At 42.8% G+C, this 10,961-nt stretch overlaps 1 gene segment (V, D, J or C); it reads left to right on the top strand.

Moving 5' to 3' along the window:
• The first annotated feature begins 10,086 nt into the window (after positions 1–10,086).
• Positions 10,087–10,856, top strand: LOC116527996. The segment is given in 2 exon segments: positions 10,087–10,435; positions 10,549–10,856. Coding segments are annotated over 2 exon segments (357 nt in total).
• The last annotated feature ends 105 nt before the right edge of the window (positions 10,857–10,961 follow it).

Here is a 10,961-nt window from a genome sequence, read left to right as displayed (position 1 = left end):
TTCTTTCTTTCTTTCTTTCTTTCTTTCTTTCTTTCCTTCTCTCTTTCTTTAAGACAAAGTCTCACTCTGTTCCCTGGGCTGGAATACAGTAGCATGATCTCAGCTCACTGCAACCTCCACCCTCCCAGGTTCAAGTGAGTCTCATGTCTCAGCTTCCAAAGTAGCTGGAATTATAGGCACATGCCACTATGCCTGGCTAATTTTTTGTATTTTTAGTAGAGACAGGGTTTCAACATGTTGGCCAAGCTGGTCTCGAACTCCTGATCTCAAGTGATCCACTTGCCTTGGCCTCCCAAGTGCTGGGATTATAGGTGTGAGCCACCACACCCTGCCCTGGACTGTAGCACTTTCTTTTCTTTATTTTCATAAGAAAAGCTGACTTTATAATTAATACTATTTGATGTTTGTAAAATGAATAAGCTAATGTACATTTACATAGAATCATGGAGTCTCATTAATCACTATCTTCCCTTCAATGGGACTCCTCTTACTTGAAATCTAATGAAAATTCTTAGTGTCAGTTTTTCGTACAATTTCTGCAGCATTCTGAGCAACTTGTGTCTTCATAGTCAGAATTGGTGGTCAGTGCTATAAAGTATCCTAATTCTATCTAAGGCTGGAATTTGCAAATATTCCTTTGGAGCAAATAAAATTGTGCTGTAGTCTCACGATCCTGTAAAAACAAATTATTAGGCATAACCACACTTTCCACAGCCATGTTTTTAGAGACTTGATGGGACTGGAACATCATCAAAGGTGCTTCTCAGAAATCAACCTAAAAAACTGAAAAATTAGTTAAGCTCAGTAATGGAATCTCATCATCCTTTACAAGTAAAATATATTGTGTGTGGGCAGGAACAGAAAACCAAACACCACATGTTCTCATTCATAAGTGAGAGTTGAACAATGAGAACACATGGACACAGCAGGGGGAACACACACACTGGGGCCTGTTGGATGGTGAGGGGAAGGGGGGAGGGAGAGCATTACGAGAAATACCTAATGCAGGGAGGCTTAAAACCTAGATGATGAGTTGATAGGTGCAGCAAACCACCATCACATATGTATACTTGTGTGACCTGCATGTTCTGCACGTGTACCCCAGAACTTAAGGCAAAAATTTAAAAAAAAATTTTAATTGATATTGTGTGTGTGTGTGTGTGTGTGTGTGTGTGTGTGTGTGTGTGTTTTCTGTGGAGACTTAGCTGCATGGATATAGTTTCTCAGGGTGGCATTACTAAGAGGTGCTGGGTCATTGGCAGAGCTCCTGGGTACTTCTAGGTAGAGATAGGAAATATCAGACCCAATTGAATCTGCATAAGTTACATCTACTAGGGTAGTTTATTTCAAGATTTTTATAAATTCAGAAATAAATTTGTAAAATTGAAAAATTCTCTTTAGAGAATGTGCTGTCTAAAGTCTAGCAATAATAAATCTAAATACAAAGCGTGAAAAGGCGTGGGTCTGATTAATCAAAGGGAACTCTGGAATGTCCTGTTTCTAGCCTGGATCTGCTTGATATCCTCACATTGATTCATTTTGTGGCCTGTATAATTCTGGCTCCTCCTTTCCATCTGATGATACTCATTACAATGATGTAACAGCAGCTTATTGTGCAATCAAGATGTGTTCTTTTGGCTCCATTGGCCAAGGGTGACTTTGAAGTTCCACCCTAGACCAACCCTTCTGGGGATGCAATAGAGAGGGGGTGTGTGAGAGGGTGGGGGTTGCACGGCTTGGAGTGGGGCCATGTCTGTTCTTGGCTCGGAGAATCTTGAGCTCATCAGGGCAGAAGGTGTGAATCTGTGAGACTATGAACATTGGCCACTTGGAGGCTCTGTGGCTCCACAAAGCTATGGGGAATCCTGGGGAGGGGTGGAGGGTGACCCAGGAGAGGAGGGCTGAAGGGAATGCTTGGCTGCCTGCTGGCATCTGGTGGTGGTTTGAATTCAGAGTAGCTCCTGGGACTGTCCAGGGGAAGATAGGATATAGGGGCCTCAGTTTGCACCAAGCAGGGAGTGTCTCTGCCTCTCCATGGGAGCGGAGGGTGAAGGGGCTGGGGTGCCAAGGACTGGGAATCAGTGTCAGGAAAGGGACAGGGGTTGTCAGAGAAAAGGTGCCATGTGCCATGTGGGGACTGTGTTCTACCTGCCCCACTTTTAATTTCAGGGTTGTGTAGGACAGGAATGGTGCAGGAAGCAGCAGAGCCTGGGGTCTGCCAATGCGTAGAGCAGGCGGGGGTGGCCTGCAGGGAGAGCAACTGGGAAAGGCCAGTCCCCCAAGGGAATGCCAGGAACATTCCTGTCCCACTCAGGAAGTGACTGTGAGGGGGGTCCTGACAGACAGAGGGTCTCAGGCCCTGCGGAGCTGACAGGTCTTTCCTAGGCACTCTCTGCTGCTTCTACCTGTGATCTGCTTTAATACTCACAGGTATTAGGCAGAGTGAATATTATTTTACCTGTTTGTACATCTACAGGGAAGCAGCTGTCCCTGGTATCATGTTTAGTAACTGGCTGTACTGGTTCCTTCAACACCTCTGGACACCTACCTGCTCTGCACATCTGTCCTCTTCTCTGGCTTCCTCATTTCAGATCTCTGTTAGCAGGAGGGGAAGTTCATGTCTCATATGTGGTCATTAAAATCTCTTCCCTGACAAGCCCAAGGAACTTTTAGGTCAAGCATATACATTCATTCTCCATTGTAGGAAAAAAAAAAGAAAGAAAATTTTCTGCACTGTGGACTTTCTGTAACTGATATAATACACCTTGAGGAAAATGAACATGAATTGTTGTTATTCATTTGTGAATCTTATTATTTTATTCAATAAACTTTTTGAGGATCCTTCTTCGTAAAAGATATTCTGTGACATGAAAAGGAAAAAAATTATGTGAAAAAAAGTTTCTTGCTTTTTAGAGTGTTAAGATTTGCATTTATTTTAAAAGTTGTTTTCCTTATTAAACTAATTTACTGATTTCTAAATTATACAAATTTACTTTTTTTCTGTCTTTAAGTAGTCCCTTTTAAGATAGTCTTTTAATTTAATTGTAGTAGGAATATGTAATTTGAAATCTATCTTTTTAACACATTTTGGTATGTGCATTACAGTATTGTAATCTACAGGCAAAGGGTTGTACAGCAATCTCTAGATCTTATTCATCCTGCTTAACTGACACTGTGTACACATTAACAGCAACTCTCCATTTACACCAATCCGCAGCCCTTGGAAATTACCTTCATCTTTGCTTCCTATTAGTTTGATTATTTAGGTTCCATCACATAAGCAGAATCATGCAGTATTTGTCTTTCTGTGCCTGTCTTATTCACTTAGCATAATGTCATGCAGGGTTATCCACATTGCCATATATGGCTGGATTTTCTTCTTTTAAAATGTTTAAAAATACTTCATTGTAGGCATATAGCATGTTTAAGGTCTGAAGCATAAAATGTGCCATATTTGACTGTTTCTATGAAGCCACCTGTCATATGACTGGCAGAGTCCTTTGCAGAAGTGCAAGCACTGAGTACATTAATGCACATTCACAGTTCAATTCTGCTTCATGGAGAAGACTTAGAAAAAATATTAATCTGATCATTTATTGTCATTAAACACAAAATAGAAAGCGTTCATTAGAAAAATTTCAATTAATTAGAAATTCAGCTATCAGAAAATATCTTAACATGCAACTGCTACTCTCATTTCACAGGTGGAGGAATTGGCCCATAGTTTAAATTACTTGGCCAAATAGGAATTAGGGTGCAGTACTAGGACTCTAACCCTGGTTTAGCAAAGCCCTGTATTTATAGTGATATACTAGAATCCATTTCATAACAAATGATGCCTATCTTCAAAAAAATTCCAATGTTGTCCCCTATGTCCCTTTCAGACCTGCTGACTCTACTGACATCATGGACAGAGATCAGTTTACCCTGGAGAGAGTGGTGGAGGGAAAGAACCATGAATGGGCACCGTGATTTCCATTCTAACACCAGCTCCTCAAGACCTGAGGCCAGTTCCTGACAGATCTGATTTAGTTTTTTTTTTTTTTTTAAATCTATGAAATGAGACTGTTACTGTCCATCTGCAGGGCTGTATACAAAATTGAATAGCACTAAGTATTAGCATGTAGCAGAAATCTAGACATTAGCTTACTGCAAAACAAATTGCGGTTTTTGCCATTACTTTTAATGGCAAGAACTGCAATAGTTTTGCACCAACATAATATTTTGATTTCCTTTGATAATCTCAGATAGCCTCTTTCACCATGTGAATGTGCAAAGGCAGATACAGACATATTATACCTAGAAATCTTAGGTTGAGGATTCAGAAGTCACAGAAATGTTAATATACACTTCCTCTGATGATTTATTTGATGAAATTAAATGCAGTATGTATCCCTCTTGAGACATTTTAAAATCAATGTTATTGATATATGAATTATACAATGTAAACATTATACACTTTAAATGAACAGGTCAGTGATTTTTGAGCAACATATGTGTATATGACCTTATAATCCCCACCCTATTAAAATGTAGACTATCTTTACAACCCACACCTCTGCAATGCCTCTCTTGGTCTCAGAAAACCAATGACGTGATTTCTATCACTGGAGAGTGGTTTTGTTCACAAATATTTTTAATGTTGGTTTAAAACCACTACTGAGTAATCCTCTTGAATACATAGCTAAATAATCAAGGCAGGGAGGATTTCCTGGAAGGTTTTATGGTTTTAGGAGGGGTTGAAACCTTGAGAGCTACCTTGATCCATGGTAAGGACAATTATATCTGGAGATGGTCGTTGTGCTGAAATAACCTTAAAAGGTCTTTTCAGCTGGTAGAAGCTGATTCTACAAAGTTTATTTATTCATTTTAATTCATTTCCTTTCTTATACACTCATTAACTCAAAGTATTTAATAATGATATCCTGATAAAAGTTAATAATCTCCAAGGAAATTATTTTGAGTTCCCATAGGACACGCACGCAGCTGGTTTTGTGTTCACACGCTGCGAACGCTGGGGTCGAGCAAACCGTGGTACTAGTGACTTTGCTGAGAGATGAGGTCACATTGGGAGAAGGGGTCTCTTTGCCTTAACCCCAAGTGTTTAACCCATAAATCCTGAGCCTTCATCTAGAATTCATCTTCCTGTTCTGGCCCTGTCCTGGGCACCAGGATCCCAGAATGCTGAGTTGTGTGTTTCTGTCTCTTGAACCACAGGAGTCCTGGGCATAGACATGAAACCCATTCATGGGCTTGTTGGATCTCAGCTGTGACTTTCTGCACCAGGTAGCTCTTAGCTGTGACTTTAATTTCTGTGTCCTTCACTACTAAGCCCCAAAGATCCTGAATGACCAGACAGACCCTGGTCATATGATGTGCTGAAAGGAAACAGCACAGGGGGAGGTGAGCAGAATATGACACAAAATGGTATATTTCCAACAAGGGACATGACTTACTGGCAGGTCCTTTTGCACAAACACTGTTAAGAACTTAAAAATCATGACAGCAGAGTGATAAACCGTGGGGTCCTTCCAAACACGTGGCTCTATGCATCGAAGATACAGTTTTTGAGTTCCTTTTCATTTATTGCTAAATTAATGGCAGGAATCCTGCACGAAGGTATACATTCCCTAAGAAACATGACACTGCAAATAAAACCAGAGATTCTTTCTTACCCTGAAGTCTTCTCCCTCTCCCCAAGTTCCTCACTCATCAGGATTCCTTTGTGCCCACAGGGTCTTCAGCAACTCTGGGTGGCCACCATCGTCCACGCAGAGAGGGCATTCACCAGTGTGAGGTGGTTCTGCCTGCTGCGGTCTCACCCTGGAGACAGAAAGCAAGAGCCCTGGGTGAAGCTGAAGGTGCTCAACTGAGCTTGTTGGGAGTCCCATCTGTCAGTGAATTGACAAGAAACAGAGCAAAATGACTCCTCCAATGTTGATGAGCCTGCCCCTGGGATTTGGAGACCTGATGACAGAAAACCAAGATTGGCACAGGACTTCAACAGGATTATGGTCAATTAAGCAAATTAGGGAAGGATACTTGAAGGAGTATGTGGGACACAGGAGTCAAAAACACCAGGAAGACATGAGGATTTTCTCTAAGATTCTAGACTACAGCAATACATAGATAACTAACACCAGTGTATTAATGAGGAATTATATTATTACAGGAATAAAATTTACATTGAATTACAAACTGTTTGCATAAAGGTCAAGCAAAAATTTGTAAGGCGTGTGTCAAGAAGCATTCTTCTTGACATGCACACGAATGTTCATTGCAGCACTGTTTACAATAGCAAAGACCTGGAACCAACCCAAATGCCCATCGATGATAGACTGGACAGGGAAAATGTGGCACATATATACCATGGAATATTATGCAGCCATCAAAAACGATGAGTTCGTGTCCTTTGTAGGAACATGGATGAACCTGGAAACCATCATTCTCAGCAAACCGACACAAGAACAGAAAATCAAACACTGCATGTTCCCACTCACAGGAGGGTGTTGAACAGTGAGAACACATGGACACAGGGAGGGGAGCATCACACACTGGGGTCTGTTGGGGGAAAATGGGGAGGGGGCTGTGGGGGGTGGGGAGTTGGGGAGAGATAGCATGGGGAGAAATGCCAGGTATAAGTGAAGGGGAGGAAGGCTATGCAACAATCTTGCATGTTCTTCACATGTACCCCAAAACCTAAAATGCAATAAAAAAAGAAGGAAAAATATGAGCTGCATGGAAGGGTTATAACTCAAAAACAGCGAGCAAGAAACAAAGCAAAACAAAACAAAAAAAAGAAGCATTCTTCCCATCAAAATTTCACTGGTACATTTATTTTGGATTTGACCCTCTGGGGAAGGGGCATGGCCTCTGTCGACCAGAAGGCTCTGGGGCGCAGGCAGGGAGAATGAGGTCTCAGAATGACTCCCTTGAGAGCCCTGTTCCCGTTTCACCAACACACAGACCCAGAAGACTCCTCCCTCCTGCAGCACCTGCCATGAGCATCAGCCTCCTGTGCTGTGCGGCCTTTTGTCTCCTGTGGGGAGATGGGTCCTGGGCAGGGCTCCTGCATGGATTTCAAGGCCCAGGGCCTTCCCATTGGGGCTGCAGCATGGGCTTTGTTCTCCTTCTCTGCAGGTCCAGTGATTGCTGGCATCACCCAGGTTCCAAAATCTCAGATCCTGACAGCAGGATGGAGAGTGACACTGAGATGTACCCAGGATATGAGACATAATGCCATGTACTGGTATAGACAAGATCTAGGATTGGGGCTAAGGATCATCTAAATACAGCGGGTAGCACTGGCAAAGGAGAAGTCCCTGATGGTTACAGCATCTCCAGATCAAACACTGATGATTTCTCCCTCATGCTGGAGTCAGGTGAACCCTCTCAGACATCTGTGTACTTCTGTGCCAGCAGTGACCCCACAGTACTGCACAGCCATCTCCTCTCTGAGTATAAAGGCAGGGGAGGCTCTGCCCTCCTCCCCAATCCCAGACTCAGCTGCGTCCTTGGCAGGGTTCTCAGCACTGAGAATCTTGGAAGCCCAATGGGTCCTGGCAGTGTGAGCTTCAGTCTGTGCCAGGTGCCTCCGCAGGCAGTTCTAGCTAGACCTGGACTGGTCACAGGGCCTCAGATGTCTCTTTTTTACTCTCTGGTCTTTCCTCCAGGCTATCTTTTTGGGTTGGGGCCAGGGCTTCCCAGGCTCTTACTTTTCTACTCATCATCCTGAGTCTGAGGCCCGCAAGATGGAATAAGATTGGTATTTCAGATCCATCTAGAATCCTATCTCTCTCTGGGGACCACATTGCTTCCTCTCTCCAGGGTTTCCCCCAGTCCCCATTTTCACATGGTCTTACCTGTGGCCCACCTTTCCCATCTGGGCAGTCACCCCCAAAGGCCTTGCTGGTCCTCTCCGCTCTACCTCCCCACCCTCTCTATTGCAGCCCTGAGGCTGCCTCTTCTGTGCCTCCTTTCTTTCCATCACAGAGACCTCAAAGGTCATTTTCTCTGCCCTGGGATGGTGCCTTTCTTTCTGCAGTGGCCAACTCCTGCCTGTGCTTCTGATCTCAGCATGATCAGCCCCTCCTGCTGGAAGCATTCCCTCACCTCTCAGCTGAGGTCAAATTTCAATTTCCTTCTCATAAGCTCTCATAGAATCACATGCCATTAGTAAAGTTTAGCACACTTGCAATTTTTCTGACACTTGTCTTATTCCTTTTGTGCTCCACTCAATTTTAAACTCCTGAAGGTAAAGGCTGAGCTTGTTACATTCACCACCAGCAGTTCCTGCCAGGTAGGGAGTCCTCATTCATTTCACAGAGAATGGATGAGTGTGTGACAGGTGAGTGAGTGATGAGTGGGTGGATGAACCAATAACAGAAACACCCTAGATTCATTGTACCCTGGCAGAGATCTAGAATTAACTGTGTCTGAGATGTTCTGCTACTTGCTCATCAAAGATCACTTACTTGTTGAACAAGCAAAGGACAATGCACCGTTATGAGCCAGTTTGTCAGTCTGGGAATATCCAATTTAAAATATGATGTGTTCTTCAAGCTGAATGAGGGTAAACTCTCTCTATATAATTCTAATATCTAAGCAATTTTTTTTAAGTTTTAGGTTAGGAACAACAACATAAAAAAGAAAAAAAAAAACCAAGAGGGCACATTTGTAGATTTAGAATTTTTTTAAAAAATGTTCCTTTTATATTATTTTCCCTTGAATGAACAGGATGGGAACAGCCTTATAGTTGCTAATTTAAGGAGAAGGTATCATGGAAAAGTAACAGAAAATCAGAATTGTGTTCTAGAAGGTCCATTGTGGCTGTCCTGAGAGCATGTTCCCCAGGAACCTAAACCGTGAGAGCGTTTAGCAACCCAGAGTGCAACAGACAGTTCTTGGCCCCATGAATTTGGCCACAAGACTGGAGACAGTGGAAAAGCTATGGAGTGTTGAAGTTCTTTTTACTCTCAGTGCAGGCCTCTCTTGAACTCCACAGATTAACGTCGGATAAATATGTTTCTACTACTAAGACTATTAAAATACAAACCAATGAAGAGAAGTAAGCAGAAACAATAAGCAATAGAAGTGTATGGAGACAATAAATTTTTAACCACTCAAAGATAGGAAAGTTTGTAGAACTATATTTAAAGGGAATTGAAATATGAAGAAGAAAAAAGAGACTGTCAGAAACCATCAAGGTAACATTAAAAAATAATAAGATTAAATACAGAAATGATTAAGATTATCACTGTACACAAAATGGAAATGAAGAAAAGATGAAATGCTTCTAAGGGATTATTAGTGAAGTCAAGGACAGAGCTGAAGAAGTTACAGAGACTCCAGCATTGAAAATTAAATATGCAAACTTAGGGAGAGCTGAAGGGATGAGGAGTCAAAAACCTGTGGTTTCCAGCATAGTAGAATATATACTTTTTAATTGGAATTTCCCGTTTTTCTTACATATAATAATTGAAGTTTCAAAAAGAGAAAGTATAGAGAATAAGTGATTGTGATGAGACATTAGAATTCAAATGAATATGAGATAAGATGAATGTTTTTATTATAATGAGATTCGGAAACATAAGTAACAAAGAGATGATTCTAAAAGCAGTCAAGAGGAAAGATAAACCTCTCCTTGTGGAATAGGCTGAAAGAAACAAGGGAAGTCAAGAAAGAGGATCAAAAATAACCATTTAGTCAGAATTATAATCCCCATTCATTAAATACTGAGATGGAGGGAAATATATTTACTGGTGGAAAAAGAAAAAAAAAAAAAAAAACTATGAGTTTGCCAACAAGGTATCTTTTCTGAATTATAGCCAACAAAGGTGGGAGTGGTCCTAGAGGAGAGGAATTAAATACAGATTGTGAGGGGACCCATGTGATGGGACAATCCTGTCGGGCACCTGTGACTGGGAGAATGGGGGAGGCTGGGGAATGAATGGGGATGGCACTGGGGACCCTGTCTTGCAGGAAAGACAATGAGCTCACCTCTTGGTGCCTTGTGTTGGGGGCGCTGTTCGCACATCCTAGAGAAGACGCCCAGCAGACAGAGGAGCAGCTGTGGGATGAGAAGATCAACTCTGAGATGCGGAGTGAGGCCTCCGGGTCCAGACAGCTCTGGAGCACAAAGTGAAGACACAAAAGATGCATTGATGTTATTTAAAAGGAGCTAATAAATATCTAAAGCAGTCATTCAAATGTGTTCTAATATAAATCCTGTGTTCCTGACATTGTAGGGATTGAGACAGGAAGTGATGTCACTGTGGGAACTGTTCTGTGTTGGGACAAGGACCGAGGACATCCCTCCTCCTCTGCTTCTGCTTGTGACCCTGATCGGGTAACGTTCCCACCCTGCTCTGACCCTCTGACTCTGCCATGGGCACCAGGCTCCTCTGCTGGGCAGCCCTGTGTCTCCTGCAGACAGGTGAGTCCTCAGAACAACAAGCAGTTTCTGTGTGTGTGTGTGTGTGTGTGTGTGTGTGTGTGTGTTGACTACAATTGTTTGCTTCATTCTGTTCTCAACTTCTGTCTCCACAGATCACACAGGTGCTGGAGTCTCCCAGTCCCCCAGTAACAAGGTCACAGAGAAGGGAAAGGATGTAGCTCTCAGGTGTGATCCAATTTCAGGTCATACGGTCCTTTATTGGTACCGACAGAACCCCGGGCAGGGCCCAGAGTTTCTAATTTACTTCCAAGGCAAGGATATAGCAGACGATTCAGGGCTGCCCAGTGATCGGTTCTCTGCAGAGAGGTCTAGGGGATCCGTCTCCACTCTGCAGATCCAGCGCACAGAGCAGGCAGACTCAGCGGTGTATCTCTGTGCCAGCAGCTTAGCCACAGCGTGACACAATCACCTCCTTCCTGCTCACAAAGGAAGGAGGCTCTCTCTCCTTGCTTCCTTATGACAGTATTTTGCACCAGGGTATCCTCATCATCATCTCACACCACTC

The sequence above is a fragment of the Sapajus apella genome, unplaced genomic scaffold, assembly GCF_009761245.1.
Source record: "Sapajus apella isolate SASKATOON/1434 unplaced genomic scaffold, GSC_monkey_1.0 scaffold56, whole genome shotgun sequence".
Taxonomy (NCBI): domain Eukaryota; kingdom Metazoa; phylum Chordata; class Mammalia; order Primates; family Cebidae; genus Sapajus; species Sapajus apella.
This window is presented reverse-complemented; position numbering and strand designations above follow the sequence as displayed.